This window comes from Clinocottus analis, unplaced genomic scaffold, assembly GCF_023055335.1.
Source record: "Clinocottus analis isolate CAN_PGR_092001 unplaced genomic scaffold, fCliAna1.0.p SCAF_20, whole genome shotgun sequence".
Taxonomy (NCBI): Eukaryota; Metazoa; Chordata; class Actinopteri; order Perciformes; family Cottidae; genus Clinocottus; species Clinocottus analis.
In genome coordinates this window covers 7,705,743-7,725,675 of record NW_027175932.1, presented here as the reverse complement: position 1 = coordinate 7,725,675, position 19,933 = coordinate 7,705,743, and the positions used below count along the sequence as shown (strand labels likewise).

At 46.0% G+C, this 19,933-nt stretch overlaps 1 protein-coding gene across 1 annotated transcript; it reads left to right on the top strand.

Annotated features, from left to right (window-relative positions):
* The first annotated feature begins 389 nt into the window (after positions 1–389).
* Positions 390–16,292, top strand: gpr37b (G protein-coupled receptor 37b). The gene is made up of 2 exons (XM_068586912.1): positions 390–2,171; positions 11,885–16,292. Exons 1-2 carry the CDS (start codon positions 1,110–1,112, stop codon positions 12,701–12,703), a joined length of 1,881 nt encoding a protein of 626 aa, XP_068443013.1. The 5' UTR covers positions 390–1,109; the 3' UTR covers positions 12,704–16,292.
* The last annotated feature ends 3,641 nt before the right edge of the window (positions 16,293–19,933 follow it).

The following is a 19,933-nucleotide window of genomic DNA, read 5'->3' as shown; positions in this document are numbered from 1 at the left end:
TGCAGGTGTAGTTCATATAAATAAATAAAAACCCTTGGGTCATGGTCAAGTCTGTTTTAAAGGCTTTAAATGAAATTAAATGGCTTCAAGCATCATTTTTATGGAAGAACTTAATTTTGAGAGTTGCCTTTCATTTAAAAACAAGTGCAAGAGCTATTTCTATTCGCTTTTCGAGGAAGATGAAATGGTATAATGTAATATAGTGTAATGCTGTCCATGTGCGGCGATATGACAGCAAAAAAAAAGAAAAGAAAAAAAAGAAACTGGGTAATATATTTATCAGCACGTGTTGTCGGGCGTGGCTGCATGGCTTGTCTGCCGGAGGGGGGCCAGGAGCCGGAGTCTGCTCGGGGGGCTGCTGGATGCTCCGTGATGGATGAAGAGTGACAGATCGGGGTTAGCCGCCAGGGGAGTCCATTTTCTTCCAGCGCGCGGTCCTATACCATCCGAGAGAAAGCAGAGGAGGTGAGGCACTGGACGAAGAGGAGGAAGGGACGAGAAACAGAGCCATTTCCACCCCTCCTCTTCCCGTCTCTGCCACACTCTCTCGCTCTCTCTCTCGCTCTCTCTCTCCACTCCCGTGCATCACAACCTAGGGGGCTTTACCCGGACTGCACCGCATTGACGCTGCTCCTGCCGCGACCCAACCCACTAAACTAACGCACCAACACACGGAGAGAGAGAGGGAGAGAGCGAAGACGGGGCTCTCTTGACGCTATTGCCCACAGCTGGAAACGGGATGAGCTGCGGACTGCGTGCGTGGATATGCAGCAATACTCTCTCTACCTCTCTTTGCGTCCTTTCCGCTGGATGCGGACTCTGATGCACTGTCCTGCTCGGTAATGTCAAGACTTTGGGCACGGGAGTGACACTGGGAGCGAGGCGGCGATTTGGAGATTACTGCATAGCGCGAGACAAGGAGGTGGGATATAGAACTTCCAAGTTTGCAGAGCTCGAGTGCATGTCGCCTGTTTCCTTGAAGCCGTGAGCTCCCGAGTGTGCCGTTTCCGACATGGGTGTCGACTGAACGGACGAGCATCCCCGCGCCGCCACGGAGGTATGAAGATGCACTTGTGAGGATTACATCTGCGCCCAATCATTCCTGGACCATGCAGATTCTCCCGCCGAGGACGTTGTTTGTGTTACTAGCCCACGCGCACGTTTTGCTATCTCTGAGAAACAATGGAGAAGTGCGAGCGAAAGAGGACAGCAACGCCAGCGCGTACTCCGCGAGGACTTTCCACGGGCCGCCGCGCGAGACTCGTCAAAACAAAGCCCGGGACCGCGCGCTCTCGTCGGGCTACGCCACAGGTGCGTCCTCAGCGGAACTGCAGGAGCAACGGGCAATTATCCGAGGGCCCCTGAACTCCACTCCTCCCTGGAAGAGGGTAATTGCGGGAGAGACGCGGCGCATCGGACACATCAAACGCGACTTCAGTCGGACTGTGACACCCGTGGAGGACCCCCACGCCGTCTCGCATTGGGAGCCGACGCGCCACCACAATAAGCGGATAAAGTTGAATGGCGGTCTTAGTAGTACGGGGACGCCAGCAGGTGGACAGTACAATGCGGCTAAGCCCTCGTCAATGGGCCGGGGAGACGGAGGCGGGGGACCCGAGGAGGGGGACAGGCACAAGAGGGGCACAAAAGACGAGCAGAAGAAAGCCTCCAAGAGGGGGAGAACCCGGCAGAACAAAAGCTCCGGGGTCTTGGCTCAGCCCCACGCGTCGTCGTGGGAACCCATCCCCAAGCCGGTGGCCCTCACCTCCACCGACCTGCCCTTTGACCTCTTCACCAGGAGGAGCGAGTTCTTCACTTTCAGGGAGGAGAACCCCTGGGACGCCACGCCCATCACCCCGCCCAGCTCGCAGGACTTCGGGGACGAGATCAAGAACCCCTTTTACCCGGTGACGAGTGAGACTTACGGCGCTTACGCCATCACGTGCGTCTCCGGGGTCATTTTCCTGGTGGGGATCGCCGGCAACATCGCCATCCTGTGCATCGTGTGCCAGAACTATTACATGAAGAGCATCTCCAACTCGCTGCTGGCCAATCTGGCGGTCTGGGATTTTGTGCTCATCTTCTTCTGCCTGCCCATGGTGGTCTTTCATGAGCTGACAAAGTCCTGGCTGCTGGGGGAATTCACCTGCAAAGTGGTGCCCTACGTGGAGGTAAATGAATCACTCTACTGTTTCATTCTGCTCTGAATATCTCAGAGGCCATTCATTCGCATGGTAGTGGCGTTTTGAAGCCATACAGGCAGCATTGCAGGGATGACAGACGATTCATAACGGCTCAACCATCCCCCTGGTTGAGCATGAAGTTTCACTCTCTTGTTTCCAGAGCAAATGGATTTAAAGAGTTGAGCTTCGGGTTTTAAGGCCTGTCTGGCCATAGGACGTCACCTCAGCCAATAACAAGGAGACTCTGATTGTCACTTGTTGTACACCTGCCTCACCTCACCCTCAAGGCATGGAGACATCATACTGTCTCTCATTCAGTCGGACTTATTTGAAACAGGCTTCTCCTGTTGCTTTCACCGTCTATACATGTTGTTACAACGTGTTATAGGTAACCCATAGTCCTGCCCACACACACACACACGCACACGCACACTCAGTGTACTCCTTGTTTAGTTTGTTCAATGTGAAATGGATGGATGCTTGATTGTTTTTACACCATACCTTTCCCTTTGTGTGCTCATCGTAATTACACCAGCGGCGGATTCACCAGCGAGGTGAATGTCTTTTGTACAAAACATGGGTTTCCAGCTCTGGGGTCTTAAGCTTGTCTTGAATAGCCGTAGTCACAAACCGGGCTGAAGGAGGGACACAGAGGGGTAGGCTGGGTGTTAACCCAAATACATCATGAATGAAACATCCAACCAAATTGGGAGCAATGAACTTACAGTACGGGTGGCAGCTTAGCTGCACGAGTAAGTGAGGGGTGTGCTGTGCAGTGTAGCAAAAAAAAAAAGAGGACAGCAAATGTAATCAACCCCAGAAAAGACTAAGTCACGGGAGAGAGGCGGCTTTCTATAGCCAGGCAGTGAGCCAGAACCGGTGACGCCCTCCGGAGACCACAGTGCCAGCAGGCAGGGAGGGCTGTCGCATCATGAAGTGATAATATGAGCGGGTGAACCATGCTATTATCCTCAAATCAGCGTCTATGCAAGAATGCCCACACCTGACTCATTTTGGGGATGTTGAGCTTTGATTTTCACAAATTGTGGAGCTCCCATAGCTTCGGATTGCAGATTGATGTGAAGATCAGTTTGTGGAGCTGCATCATGAGTTCATATTCATTTCACCATATCCAATCATGTTCCCTGTTCTTTTGAAATACAGGTATGTCGCCTCTCGGTTAAGGAATGATGCCACTAACAGAAAATAGGTCACAAAGAAATGTGAATATGATTTGGAGTCACAACCTAAGTCTGCTCATATTCACATAAAAGTGGGGTACAGTTAGTTAGCTGTATGATTTCAAATGACTATCAATTAGTGATTGCTTGCATTTGCACCTTCATCTCTTCTTTTCTGTAATCTTGCTGGGAAGGTTTTGTCTTCACTGACCAGTTACTGTAGTGCATACTGTATCCCATTCCCATTTGATGTTTCTTTTGCAAACACCTGGTGAGTGCATACGGTATGTTTGAATGAGTGCATGTGTTATTGCATATGAGCTACCGAAAGACTACGGGATATTCATTAATAACTTTAATAACCAACTTACACTGCATGGACCAATGGCTATTCTTAATGCAGTGTGTTTGTGGAGGGGCGGGCCTTATTGTCTCTGTGCATTCATAACTGCATGTGCTCTATAGTGAATATTTATCAGGACGTGTGCATTGGAGTGTGTGTGTGTGTGTGTGTGTGTGTGTGTGTGTGTGTGTGTGTGTGTGTGTGTGTGTGTGCATAGCCATGCATCAAAACAGGCCATGAGTAATGCAGCCTGGGGTTCACTTTCTCCCTGTGGAACATTCAGAAAACACACACACACACACACACACACACACACACACACACACACACACTCACACACACTCACACACAGTCACCCCAGTCAGTGACTTTATACTTCACTTAACCCAAATTCAGCCATGGGGAATGTCAACATTTGTCCTGAAATAAAGACACAAACGCTTGGATGTACACACAACACTCCCACACAACCACGCAGCCCAACTCCACGTGTCCATGCGTGCATAATCACAAGATGGTATAGATAACGCATCACCGTCCCTTAGGAGAGTAGCGTCCCACTGCTCTGCCTTCAGTAAACCTTGTTTAATTCAGTGTTTAGTAGAGCATGGAATCGTGCAAACCTCAAAGATTAAGCGGTTCTAGGTGTGACATGTGACACAACGACACAGGGACATTGTGAGAATGCTGCACAAAGTAAAGATGTGGGTTGCAGCCAGTCTGCATTACCTCCGACACGCTCCTGTTCCTGGCTGCTGTCGTTGCAGACGACCTCTCCAGGCTCTCAAGTGATGCACAGAGCAGCAAATTCAGGCAAAACTAATGGGCAATAATTGGGTTTTTGCACCTGGCTGTTGATTGGGATAAGACTGGAAAGTAGGCTAAAGTAACAAATAAGCAGTGAGTGCAGTAAGCATTTTATGAGCCAGAGGCGGGAACGAGTCATTTGTCAACGTTCATTCCCAACTGTGCCGCTGTAACGCAGGGATTTTAGTCTCATTACCTCCCAAATAAAGAGATGCTTACGAATCCCCATGTGAAAAGGCAAGTATAGAATGTTGCGCTTTAATAGTAAAACAAATTGTGTATATTTTTGAATGCAACATTGCTCTTTATTGGCGGATGTCTATTGGTTCCGTTTATTGGAGCATAAAAGCACAGGAGTCCAAAAGAATAGGATGATGGGAGTAAATGACAAACACTGCAAATCTGATTGTTTAACAATATTGTATCAGGAAACATAATGTATAAATTATGTATATAGAACGTGTAGATTTAATGCAATATGGAGAATTAAATAGATTTTTATAAGATTTGTAAAACCTTCTTCATATGGTTTAATGGATGTCTCTATTATTAATGACTATACCCATTAGTAGACAGAGATGGCTGTGTTCGCAGCACACCTTTAAAACAAAAAACCTGATTAACAGCTAATTGCAAATCTCCATCATGAGACATAAATCTCTCTACAGACTCCTTTGTGGTTTATTGGTAATTCCACCTGAAGGCCAGCCATATCAATATTATTCTACAAAGAGTGACATTTAATGGCTTTTTTGATCAATAGGATGTGCAAAATATTTTCTTTGGTGACAATTTATGTGGTGTAGGACAATAATGAAAACATTTTTCTCTTGTGCATTATTCTATTCTGTAAAACATAACCCTATTAACTGTCTGGTGAATCCTTTAGTTTGTGCCCTTCATAGACACATACACACTGTGCTGCACAATGCCCTGCAGTCTGAAACTTTTGGCTGACTTTGCTGTAGCGTGCTTCAGCAGGCAGAGAGAAAGAAGTTGACTATTGAAGCACAGAACGACAGAGGCTGAGGAAAGAGAGAGAGAGAGAGAGCCATAGATTGGGGGAAAGAAAGAGAGAGAGACAGAGAGAGAGAGAGAGAGAGAGAGAGAGAGAGAGAGAGAGAGAGCTGCATGGAGCCACAGAGAGCCGGAGGTAGACCCATTGAAATCGGTGGTAATGGCAGGACATACATCAACTTGACACATTCACGGTTCCAACTCGCACACACACACAAACAGACACGCGCACACACACGCACACACACACTTTCAAGTTTGTAATCAGAAATTCAAATGCAGTCAGTCTGCATGCTGAGTAACATCCAGCAATATATGGACATTTCACAGGACCAGGAGAGCCGACGTCTCAGCGCTGTTTTGTTTCTGGTGTTCCCATAATCCCAAACTATAATAATAAAAACTATAACTTTGACAACAACCAGACCTTGTGACCTTGTGTCAAGAAAGTCGATAAAAAGAGATGCACACTTATATACATCCATCCTCATGTCTGTCTGTTGACTATCTAGCCTGGACATGTGGCCTGTTCACTCATGGCCTTTTGATGCATGCCTGTGCAAACACACACACACACACACACACACACACACACACACACACACACACACACACACACACACACACACAAAGCCAGTAGGGTGTGCTGATCTTCCAGATGGGTGGGATGGCCTTCTCTCTACAGATCACGGCCTCTCTCTCTCTCTCTCTCTCTCTCTCTCTCTCTCTCTCTCTCTCTCTCTCTCTCTCTGTCTCTCTCTCTCTCTCTCTCTCTCTGTCTCTGTCTGCATCAGCTATCTGTGATTAGAAGCCAGCCTCAAGGGAAGACACACTCACACACACTTACATACGGTATGGAAGCACTTTGACACACACATATTTGGGGTAGAACGCCGGATGCACACACACACACACACACACACACAGTTACAGTATAGACGCGACAGTTACACACATACACAAAGCAAGTACACAGACACACACGGTCTCACACCCTCTCCGCTGCACCACCCGTCTATGAGACATTCGAATGATAGGTAATTGGAGGATATGTAAATGTGCCGGGGTGTATAATTATGCCTCTACATAATGCATGATGGTGAGTGCATTCAGTCAGCTTTTTGTCCGTGGTTGAGTAGATATCGTGTTTTGAACGATGAGACAAGACCACACAACAGCGTGGAGCAAAGATTAGGCTTGCTGTTGGATGCAATTAACTAAATTGGTAATTATCCATGTAAATGTAAAATATTCATTGGATAATTACCATTTTCAATTAGGTGTGTTGGTGAAATGAGTATGAACTGCGTATCGGTTTCAGATCGACGTGGAACAGGCCGGCCGGTAGCCGACCTTAAAGGAACGTGATGGAGGAGAAGATAACGTAAGGGGTGGGGATCGGTGATAAAGAACTGGACTTCTGCAGCAGCTCCTGTACACTGAGAGTGAAATCAATTTTTAAACGTCCCGGGGACAATCTGCCACAGGTCAGGTTATAGTTTAATGGAAGAGAAATGCATTGTACAGAAGAAACCCGCTCAGACTCACTGTAAAAGACTTTTTAAAGGCAGAAAGCTGCAGAATAGAGTTGAACACTGTAATGGATGGTTGCTCTTCATTTAATTGAAGCAAGAAAGATGATGATTTATGAGCGTTCGCCCTACTTGCTGGAGACCCTCTCGGCTCCCGGCTGGTAGAGATCCTATTGTTCGTGGAATAGAATAGAATCCAATTGACTGTAAGTTTGTTCTTTACTTTGGAAACACGAGACACATTTAGCGAAAGGTCCATTGTGGAGCTTTCCATCACATCGCACAGTCGTCCCCCAGCTGGTTGCCTGGCAACCTCCCGGTGACGACAGGACTCTCGCTAAGCTAATGTACCACACACACACACACACACACACACACACGCGCGCGCGCGAGTGCTATCAATCAAGCAGCCGGACTCACAAAAACAAATGAGTGTGTTTTCCCCCAAATTTGAAAGTATTGCCTTAAAAGTAGTCAACAGGTCCAATTCAAACTGCTGAAGAAGATCATGAGATGTGATTAAAACACGCCAGACGGCTACTGAACAGCGTTGTGGAAAGCTTAGGACACACAGGGGGAATTTGTGTTGAGGATGTTTGTGCGGGGCTGGAGCACAACACAATAGAATACAATACAATATACAACAAAGAGAGATAAGGGCTTTTAAAGTGTTTTGCTCTCACGTCATCACAGAAAAAATCTTTTTCAGCCCACAAGGAAGGATTTAGCTGTAATCCCACACACACACACACACACACACACACACACACACACACATACATATCCACCAACCACACTTGAACTCATATGCACCCACAATGAAATACCCATTTTACTAACCCTGCATGAATGTGGATGCGCGCACAGACACACACCCTTATAACTGTGCATGCAGGCTCGCATACATCACTTCCTGTCTCACTCTCGCAGCCCAGCTGTGAGACGGATGGTGGCTGTCAGAGGCTCGGTCTCTCTAGTTAGAGTTATGGTCTACTGGAGCCTGCACTGGGTCACACACTCAGCCTGGAAATAGGACTGCAGCTGGAATAACCCTTTGTCTCATTGGCTTTGTTATACGACTGTATGTATGTGTGTGTGTGTGTGTGTGTGTGTGTGTGTGTTGTTTTTGTGTCCCCACATTAGCCATTCATCACCTGATAGCACCCATTACCCCTGACGGCGGCTGTATAGCCACAGTAGGCTCCACCAGTCGTTGTTAAAACCCAATTAATAACACGAGGTCTTTGTGCCACCAGCTCACAGGACCTTTAATCAGGAAGTTAATGGGCCGTTATTAAAAACAGCACCGGAGGAAATGTCTCGCTCACCTGCTGTGCAGATAGACAGCCAGACATGTGTTGGAGATGAAAAGCCTTTTTTTATGTTCTTTTTTTCCCACCCCCTTGAAGTCCAAGGTGGAGAATAAATGTAAAATATCAAGTGGAAAAACGGTACGTCACAAGCGTTTATCGTCATTTTACGAGTTGGTTTGAAATGAGGGTGTGTCGAAAAAACACAATTTGCAGATATTTCACAAAACTGTATATTAAATAGACACATTTTCTCTCACGCTGAGAGTTGGACGAGAGGATGGATACCGCTCATCTCTGTAAAGCTCCGGCCAGCAGCCGGTTAGCTTAGCTTAGCATGTAGGCTGGTGATCGGTAAGGTAGTGCTAACCTTTTATCTGTTTTACAAACATTAGAGTGGTATCTTCTCATTCAACTCTTGTAACCTGTGTATTGCGTAAAATGGGGGCAGAAAAAAACAAACATAAATAGCACAACAACAAAAAAGAAATTCACTGGAAAGATTTCTGAAAAAGAATTTGTAATCATCCCTTCCACCCTGAGGCAGGCATGCCTCTCATCTTGCCAGCAACTAATATGAACATGACAGAGTAAAAGCTACTTTTTGAAAGAAATGCCACATTAACATTGATTATCATTCTGAAGACATCGGCTTATTTCTCTCTTCCTGTCACATCGGACTGTCTCCAACTCACTGATGCGTTCCTTTGCTATTGTCTCCCTTTTACTCATTTCTTTCTTTCTTCCACTTTTTTTCTTCTCTCATACATTTGCATAACCGCCCCACACACACACACACACACACACACACACACACACACACACACACACACACACACACGTGTCACCCTACCAAGCCTGACTCTTGGACTCTCTCTCTCTCTCTCTCGTATCTCCCCTCTAGTACAAAGCTATGCTCGTTCGCCCTGCCCTCCCTCTCCGCCCCAACACGCTGATCAAAGCTGGGTTTCCGGGTCTTCCATGACAGCCTTTAAAACTGTTCCAGCACTGTTGTTCAAGCCATGAAATATTCACAATGTGCAAGAGCACCTGTCCATGTGTACTGCATGTGTGTGTGTGTGTGTGTGTGTGTGTGTGTGTGTGTGTGTGTGTGTGTGTGTGTGTGTGTGTGTGTTCCACTGAAGCCACCATATGAGAATGCAGGTGTACTGAGGAAGAAGTGGGTAGAGCTGAATATGTTTTCTATTATAAAATAGAAAATAGTGTATGTTTTCTAGGGATGCAATGACACTCTTTTTTTACTGATGTGTGAAAAAACACCTCATGGTTCTCCGTTAAATCACAAAAATCCATACCTGGACATGCAGCGTTGTAGTGTGTTCGCTGTCGAATGGAGGAAAAACTGGAGAGCACTTGTCGTGAGTGGTGTCCACACCAACGGGTGGGTGAAGCGAGGAGAATTGCTGCGTGTCGGTATCAGTATGTTTGTGTTTTATTCATGGTGGCGATGAGGTGATGCTGTTCAAATCCAGTTTGAACTCGAGTGTCATAACGGCTCCAGACTGATACTTCATGGCTGTTACACAAAACACAATTGGATTGGATTGTGAGCTTCTTCTCTCGGTCAAGGTCCCGGCAGTATAAAGGGTCGTTCCACGGCGTAAACAGTTTAATGTTTACGACATGCCAGATAGTGACGAGGTTAGCGTGTTTACTGCAATGCCCACATGCATTAATGTCTTCATTCATGACTTGATCAGAAGGAGGCTGTGTTTTGGTTATGACAGCATGTCCTACAATGTTTCTGCCACCAAAAGAAGAGCAAACTCTTTAACTTAACATGAGCTCGTTTCACTCTCGGCTCTTCATAATTTCACTTTGATAAAGACTGCTGCACAGTCTCCTGCATTTATTCCACTTTGCTGGCTTTCCGAGCACGGGTAACTAAGTGTAAAAGGGCAGCATCTGCAAAGTGCACTCAATATGTTGACACCTGCCCGAATCACCTGAAGGCTTAATCCGATTACAGTGTGAATAAAACACTCGCATAAATACGCTTTGGTTTAAATCTCCTCCAAGTTGCGCTGAAAAAAAAATAAATGCATCGCTTAAAAAAGCTAATGAATAATAATTGTTTTGCTTTGGCTGAATTTCCAAACAATTAACTACAATGACAGCTACAAGAATGTTGCGTAATGGGACTTAATTTACACACACAGTCACGTTGATAACAGTTACTGACCATAGTGCTGGAGCATGCAACTGCTGTATCTACCCCACTTATCCTTCGCTGCTTCCTTCATTAGTCTGGTGAGGCAACCATGTGTGTCAGAGGGTCAGTCTGTGCGTGCATGTGTGCGTGTGCGTGCGCGTGCGTGTGTGTGTGAGAGAGAGAGAGGCCTAGATACACAGAACATCTTGCAGTGTGTACTTCTATATCTGTCCAGAAAGTATGTGTTTGGAGCACTAAAGCCGTGGCTCACTAGGGCCATCTGGGAAGCTGGCTGTTGTAATTAAATTTGATATGAACGGAGGAAAGGAAGGAGGGATGTATGAGGGAGGAAAGAGAGTGAGGAGCTAAAGGAGAGAGAAACAGACGAGAGAAAAGTGATGAGAGTCAGAGCGAGAAAAAGTGCTGGAGGCTAAATCATTGAAAAAACTGGTTCACACACACACACACACACACACACACACACACACACACACACACACACACACACACACACACACAGACAGACACTACAGCTGCAGAGAAATGTATTGCACTCTTTGCCAAAAATGACAACAGATGCTTTCCAGTGCTGAGACATCGTGCTCGCTCGCTCGCTCGCTCACAACTTCCCGATTATTTTACATTTGAGAATGTGGAGGCAATTAGTTTGATACCATGACGGTTCTGAGTGAAACATTAGCAGGAAAACAGTTGAATGTTTAGGAAGCGCGTTAATTAGTGAGACTCATTGAACAAGAGGCGTGAAAACACAGGAATGAATGAGTGCTGTGCTTTTCATCCACCCTGTCACTCGCTAGCTGTGTGTGTGTGTGTGTGTGTGTGTGTGTCTGTGTGTGTGTGTGTGTGTGTGTGGTCTCTGTGTCTGTTTTTTCTTCTCTCACACAGACACACACACATTCAGGGATGCTACGCAGTGTTTATAGCCGCTTACAGCCCGCCATTGTGCTTCTGTTGCTCCACTGCTTGTAATTACACCAGTGTCAGGTCCACCCGAAAGGCCAACGCCACTCCTCTGTGCCCCGCCGTTTATTTCCGTGGCGTTGGGGCGGGTTGACATCTCGCAGGACCGCCTTTGTTTGTTTGACGCGAAGGCACCTACTCGTTTACTGCACCGACAGTCCTCCCTTAAGGTTCTGCAAGACAGTGGGAGACGGTTTCTCCATAGGAGAGCATTTTTGTCACATCCTTGCAACTGTTTTATTCATTTAACACTGCGGCCCTGACAAGCTCATCTGGCGGTTGAAGTGATTATTGTCAAGTTTATTTATACAGCACATGAAGAGATTTCTTGAATTTGTCTTTGTCTGTTTCCCTCAGGTGGCCTCCCTCGGCGTAACCACCTTCACTCTGTGCGCCCTGTGCATCGACCGCTTCCGCGCGGCCACCAACGTCCAGATGTACTACGAGATGATCGAGAACTGCACCTCCACCACCGCTAAGCTCGCCGTCATCTGGATCGGCGCTCTCCTGCTGGCCCTCCCGGAGCTCCTCATCAGGCAGCTGGTGGTGGAGGACACGGGAATCCCGGACGAGCCGCCCGTGGAACGCTGCATCATCAGGATCTCCACGTCGCTCCCCGACATGCTCTACGTGCTGGGCCTGACGTACGAGGGCGCGCGGCTGTGGTGGTGCTTCGGCTGCTACTTCTGCCTCCCCACCCTCTTCACCATCGGGTGCTCTCTGGTGACGGCGCGCAAGATCCGCCGCGCCGAGCAGTCCAGCGTGCGCAGCAACAAGAAGCAGATTCGGCTGGAGAGCCAGATGAACTGCACCGTCGTGGCGCTGGCGATCGTGTACGGCGCGTGCGTGGTGCCCGAGAACATCTGCAACATCGTGTCCGCGTACATGGCGGCGGGCGTCCCCGAGCACACCATGTCCGTCCTCCACCTTCTCTCACAGCTGCTGCTCTTCTGCCGCGCCGCCGTGACGCCGGCGCTGCTGCTGCTCCTGTGCCGCCCGCTGGGCAGGGCCTTCCTGGACTGCTGCTGCTGCTGCTGCTGCTGCAACCACGCGCCCTCATCGGCCACGGCCAGCGACGACAACGAACACGAGTGCACCACCGAGCTGGAGCTGTCGCCGTTCAGCACCATCCGCAGGGAGCTGAGTAACTACACACCTGCCGGCTCCAACTGCTGAGCAGACGTTCCTCATCGGGGGATGATTTCACTCGCCTCTGGCAGACTGAGCGAGGAGAGATTTGCCTTACCTAGTCTGGTTCACATTTTCAAATGGGTGCATGAAGGAAGTTGGACACTGAATAATCACATTCAGCCAGTGTCCTACATCCTCAAATTCATTCCTTACAATATTTCTGTACACTTACAGTAACCAAATAACCCAGGAAATCTAACAAAGAGCAAACTCTTCTTACACTCGTGCCCTGGAGTGCTCTTAAAACAGGGTCATTACATATTTTTAGCAATCCTGCCTGAAACCTTTAAGACTTACAAACCTCCCTGCTGTAGACCTTATATGCCTGAATATCACGAGACAGCTGGGACGGTCTCCTGGCCGGTCTCACGTCTGCTTCCACACAAGAAGTTGAATCAGGTTAGATTCTTTAGATTACATACAAATTATTCCCCGCAGGCCTCGTGCTCGAAGTGGCAGGAGAATATAATACTATTGGACATGATTGTACAGATTATGTGCCAATATTTGTTCAAATTAACAGAAGATAAATAATATGGTTAACTGTACTGAATCTGTATCTTAAGGGAGGTGTAATCAACGCCAATCATCTTCTAAATGTGTCACTGTTGGAACGATGGGGATTGGCTAATTACTCATAGAGTGCAACCTTGTATAATAACTCAAATACGGCATCCAGCTGTACATGTGGGCTGATCCAGCCTTTAGAAATACTGGACTCAATTTACAGCCTACAGCCGCTGTAACAGTACAGTTCATGTAATGCTGCACACACGGGAACAAGGCTTACAATAATTAAACTATAGCGCAGTGCGTCTCTGCAGTAATGACGGTTTGCGAGAGGAAAAAACAGAGAGGACGGCGGATTGGAGGATGTAAACGTACACAGCAACATTGACACTGTATATTGTAAAATATCCAGGTGACTCAAACATATCTGGGCTGGTCTCAGAGATACACAAACACGGACCTGAGTGGAAATGAAAGGTTTGGAGCGGACTAATTGAGGTGGAGATGGAGTTGGAATGCAATCGAATGAAACACTACAGAAGAAATGGCATGGAGAGAATATGAAGACAGTGGGAAGTAAAGGAACACAACACCGCGGAAGAGAATTGAAAGTGATGGACTCAGCGTGGACCGGACTCAAAATAAATATCTGCACTACACTGTTGCATCTTGTCACGCCTCACACTTTGGGCTGTATATAAACTGTACACTTTCTTTGGTGCTCTTATGATGAATGCGCTGTGAACAAAAATCCATCTGTTCCACTTAGATTCTCAAGTAATTGAGCTGCACGTTTTTTTTTCTTTCGGTCAAGACGACGGAGTGGAGTTGTGTGTTGGACAATAGTCGGGTGAAAGACGAAACAAATCAATGCAGAGTTTCACAGTTTGGAGAGATTGAGTTTAAATCCTGCCTTTATTCACAAGGGACACTTTATTTAACAGTAATCACCAGATAATGACAAGATAATTACTTGTAATAAACATTGTAGAGACTTGAATTAAAGCAATGATACATATCTTTATTATTATGTTAGTAAAGCAATATAATTACTGGTATGAGATGTAACATATTAACATGCAGAGTGATTTTCAATACTAGGTCATTGCAGCATAATTCAATTATTATCACAACAAAGTGCCAATGCTGCATTGTAACAACTGCACAACCGCTGGACTTTATAGATGTTAACCAATACTCATGGTAAAGTTTATAGTAAATACCAACTAGCCTTTTCATTTTCAAGTTATTTATTTATTCCTGTAATAACTGTCAAATGAAGTGCTACCTCAAGAGTGTAAATTATTTCAAAGGCAACACAACAATTGACTCCTTGTTTCCTAAACCCGTCCTTTAAATAGTGATCCATAGTTATCCAATCACAACGAGGCAGCTCAGTCTGTTCAGCCTGCCCTCCAGCGTTTAGCTGATAATCATGTATGGAGCCATCAAGAGCATATTTAAGACCCGACGTACAATGTTTTCATCTTGAAATGAAGTCAGACTGAGAGAATAAAAAGTCAGTTGGAGACGGCGCTTTTAATTAACTCACACTGCACCCGTTAGCTTAGTTAGTGAGCTAGTTACAGCTACCATCATGGCCGGCGATGACTGTTATTTCATCCGGCAAAAACGCCAGCCGCCAGCCATCTGTGGCTGCTTCAGTCTGAAATGAAGAGCCCGCTGTATCAAGAAGGAGTGCGAGCGGTAAAGGTGTACCAGTGACCTCAGGGGGCGTGGCTTTACAGACTGTCAATTATTTTACAGTGGTTTCGTTTTACCTGAAATACCCTTTGCAGTCGAATTACTTGAGTCTCTAAGGAGAACCAATGAAATGTTTTTTCCCAGTGTATAAATTTACAAGTGTATTGTACTGTAACTCTCTTTTCTTAATCCTACCGATCAGACCTGGGTCAGAACAAGGTCCACACCACTAATACAACCTAATGCAGTGAAGCGGTCGTGAGAGCCGAACCACCGAACCGTTTAATGCATATTATGATATCATGGCAGCGGAAATGACACTTACAAGCCTTTATTTCTGCTTGTTTAACCTCATAAAGGAACTCTTTAAATACGTGTGCGCTCTGTAATGACCCAGGTGTGATGTGCGTTGGTATACTGTATATTGCGATGAATCTTTTGCATACGATTCTGCACTGCCAAACACCTAATCTCTGTCTGTCTCTTGTGCTCTTGTGGTAGTAGCACACTATCTCCGGGTGTCTCTCTCAGCGTGGAGGTCAGTTTGCCCTCAGCAGCATCAATACAGGAAGAAGAAATTTACTACAAAGTATAAATCACAACAGGTTGGACAGCACCCAGGGCTCGCCGTCGTGCTAGAAATATACGTATCGGGGGGGGGAAAAAAAACCCTTTGGCTTCAATGAACTGCAGTTTATGAGCTCCAAGAGAGGGCGGTGGACGGAGCCGCTGGTTGGCGCCGCCTTCAGTTCTTGGAGTTAATGGAGGAAATGTGCAGAAACAAAGCACCACTGCAACATAATGCCCTGCAGCCTGTTCGACAACTCTTTTTATTACCAACACCATCAGGCCATTGTGGGCCGATGTGTAAACCTGTCCAGGGATCTCGGTTTCTACGCCCTCGCACCAGCTCAGTTTCTAACCATTAAAAAAGTTCAACTTCAAGAGTTTTTTTTTTTTTTTTTTTTTGTATTTAGTTGAGTGATTTCTTGATAGCCCACTTTTTTGTTGTTGTTGTTGTTGTTGATGTGACAAGTGTAAACTGACCTCCTGAAGCGTATTCTCTTTCTCTGCATTTTTCCTGGGAGTGTAGCTCATTCTAAATGGCTCGGTGTGTAGTAACGTGGTTCAAACTATTGATGAAGTGATTCTTGTAAATCAGTCAGTGAGACGTTTATTCTGAATTGTGTGAGTTTCCTCTTCACTCGGAGCAAATTGTGTCTGTATTTGATACCTGAACGTGTAAGCACACAGCCACTATTGTCTCGAAGTCTAGTCACTGGTTTCTAAATAGCTTTTTATATAGCCAAAAAAACTGTCCCTTTGTTTATCAAAGAACTTTATCTTGAAAACTGTATATTAAAATCCTAAATGTACTATTGTTGTGTTGATTTATTGTGTGCCTAAAACTAGTTCTGTCGTGAGAGTGCATCAAAGGAAAGCTGAGTGCTGTAGTGCCGTCATCTTTAATGTGGTATTGTTCCCCTCGACTAAAACAGAGCTCTATAATCCCATCATCTCCTCCAGCATATTCATAGCAAAGAAATCATCCAGCCTCTATGTCAAAAGGTTGTTGCCATGGATATAAGTGATGTATGTGAGCAATTTAATATTGCGACTCCGTGAAGTTGGGGGACTTGGGAGCGACATACTTTATAAAGTAATGCCAAAACATTAGATCCTACAATACCCATAATGCATATGCTCATAAGTGTTTTTTATCAGATGTTGCTCCAGAACCGCAGACACAATGCAACAGCTTTCACAGACTGAGTTAAAAGCTTTAGTGGGAGCATTGAAGTCTTTTATTCTTTTCAGGATTCACTTTGAAGGTCTATAAATAAACCAAGATGAAGTCACGTGGACGGACTGACAGGTGACACAATCTTTGGACAGTTTTGGTGCTTTGCTAATACTTGTACACACAGTTATGTCCTCGTAGTGGTCTGACCTGCAGGCGATGGAAGAGCTATTTGTGGATCAGTGTAGAAGTTACTCTGCAGCCTCCTCTTCCCTAACGAAGAAGCAGAACGCGCATAATAATGTAATTATGTGAAACAGGGATCTAGGAAAGAGGTCTGTCATTTCACAGTGCAATACGTGCTCGGCTTCTATCGAAGCACTGTGAACATTCTGTTTTTAAAGGTGCCATCTAAAAAAAAAGTTATTTTTAAAGCCTCACTAAATGAAAGGGACATTTTCCTTTTGAAACATGAAGAAACTCGAAACCGGTTCCTCCTCGGGAATGAGTCTCAGTGTGTGTCCTCATGTCCTGATTTCTTTACGAACCTCCCACTACAGCTGTACTACAGCAAGAAGTCTCTTCATTTCCTCTCCTCTCCACATAACAGAGGACTCTCTAAAATATTCATCAGCGATGTATCACTCTGCTCTGTTCTCCCAACACATCCTACACGCCCTCCCTCTCTCTCTCTCTCTCTCTCTCTCTCTCTCTCTCTCTCTCCCCCTCTCTCCCTCTCTCTCTCTGTTGCATCCAAAGAGTTATACAACGATGACGATAGCTGGGTCTGTGTTAGAGATCCAGACGCAGACCAGAACTGTTTATACATCCTGTAACACAATTAGTTGTCATGGTGGAACAGTGAGCAGATGCCAGAAAGCTTCCGCAACCACCAAAGACCCCCCCCCCTCCCTCCACCCCTCCCACACCCTTCTCCACCCTTCTTCACCCCTCCTGCAGGACGCTGCGCACTCCCACTGCTGCGAGGAGGTGGTCTCTTTCATTTTCTCCCTTCAGGCAGAGAAGTGAGGCGTTGGAATAGATGTGGGAATAAGTAAGAAAGAAACAGGCCAGCAGATGAGAGGAGATGTTGGAGATTTTGTCTCTAAAAACGACACTTTTTTTCGACATTCGGAAGAAAGTGAAGAGAAGCATCATTCATCCACCCAGATCTGAGAGATGCTCTGTACTTGAGGTGATGTCAGCACCCTCAGAGCTCCAGCACACATTGTTACTGTGTGTGGAATCTGGGAACAGAGGAAGGATGCAAATGCAAACAGTAGGTGGTGGCAGGGTGAATTAAATGCTTTAATGTAGAAGCATGGCTGACAGGCAGCAAGCGCGCCAAGTTGGAGAAGAAGGTCCAGCAGACAGGTAACACTACAAATTGACAAGGATCAAAAGAAGTGGGGCCGTGCCCGTGGAGCTGGATGTAATCAGAGGGAAGGAGAAGCAGCGGGGTTGAGGGATGCAGGAGAGGAGGTGGCCACGGAAAGGCCGGGCAGAGCGGAGGAGAAATGTGGAGTTAGGTGGGTAGATGGCTGTGGCAGTCGAGAGGAGAAGTCCTTGAGCCGAGTGGATGGAAGTGAAAAGGCGATGAAAAGGCACAGAGTAGGGAATGCGGCCGGACACACACAATCTGATAATATAACACATCAAGCGCTTGAAAACATGATTTGAAATGTCTAAAACGCATTTGGGATATCTTATTTTTAGTCGGGTTTTTTTTGTGAAATGAAGTCCTCAATCTGCACTTTTGGGTCAATTCCACCAACTTCCATTCCATTCATCTCTCAAACAGAAAACGAGAAAGCACAATTATGAGAGGAACTGTTCACTTTGAAATGCATCACAGTTCTGCCTTTTGTCTGCTCTCTCCCCTCTGTCCTCCCTCCTGTCACAAGACAAGCACTGCATGTGTTCCTGTGTGTGTGTGTGTGTGTGTGTGTGTGTGTGTGTGTGTGTGTGTGTTACGGGGCATCTCGTCCCAGGAAAAGCTGACAGGCGATGTGCCACTCATGTTAGTAATTTCCCCAAAACAGTTGGCCTCCTGCCGGGGCGCTCGCTCACGCTTAATCAGCCTCAATCAGCAACATACTTGCTAGAATGTGTGCAGCCCCAACTGTGTGTGTGTGTGTGTGTGTGTGTGTGTGTGTGTGTGTGTGTGTGTGTGTGGCTTTCTGTCTTCTTGTTGTTTTATTATGTGATTGTCTTCAAAAGCCTTTCCCCCTAATTCAGCTTTCTATTGCAGCTTTCAGTCTTTTCATGATCAAAACCTGAAAAGTTCTGATCCAGCTTATTTTAATTAAATCATTGTGCTTCTATTTTTGGGCTCTGAAGGACCAATTCTTGGCCTTGATTATAGCAATAATATACAGCATTGTGGTTGTCAACTTTCTGGATTGTCTGATGTCCTTGTAGTTGAATTGTGAAGCAGAACAAAATATAATCTCTATTTTCAGATGATGGAAAAAGAAACTGTTCTCCTTTTTCTGCCAATAAACATACTGCATATCATTGATTTCTCTCGTCACTTTCATATTGAATTATGGAATGAAATGAGTCACAAGATACGGTTTCAGCATGATGACAGAATTTGCTGTCAGCATCAGCTGCTGCAAAGCAAAATGACGATAGAAGAGCGGCTCGGGTTACATAAACCATGCGGCAGGTGAGTGAAGGCGTTTAATCTGTAACTGGCTTCCTTCTACTAAGCAAAACAGTTTATTCATGTCAGTGAATGTGAAATCTGATCGGAGTATTCAAACCCATCACGATATACAATGTGTAGAAATGATTGTTGCTGAAACACAAGTCAGTCATCCAATCTTTGGCTTCAAATCCATGTTACAGTATTTTCTGCTCCTCAGTGCATCAAAAGGCTTCAGACTGCTCCGGCAAAATGGCTACCTCTGTTGCTGACAACATATATTTATCTTCCCAGGTTTTCTTTGTGCATGTAGTATTTTTAGCTCTACACAACATCAAAACGCAGTCCCCAGTCGCGCTGAACATCCCTGTACACCTCGCGTAATCTGGTATTTGCTGTTTCAGTCCACAGAGGGTTCGGCGCATAAAGACTATTTTAAGATAGCCGTTCTGAGATTCTTCTTCTCGCTGTTGTTCAGGCACACTCCCACCTTTCTGCTTTTCCAAGTGTAACTGGGCATTCATTTAAGGAGGAAGTCCCTGCCAAGCAATCTGTCTGGGCTCAGGTTTTTCTGGCTGTGCTTTATGAATGGTTGCTAGGTAACGGGAGC

Bases quoted from the DNA above. Each gene is read 5' to 3' on its own strand.
- gpr37b (XM_068586912.1), top strand. From the start codon at position 1,110: ATGCAGATTCTCCCGCCGAGGACGTTGTTTGTGTTACTAGCCCACGCG. The intron at 2,172-11,884 runs GTAAATGAATCA...TGTTTCCCTCAG, and splicing joins AAGTGGTGCCCTACGTGGAG to GTGGCCTCCCTCGGCGTAAC.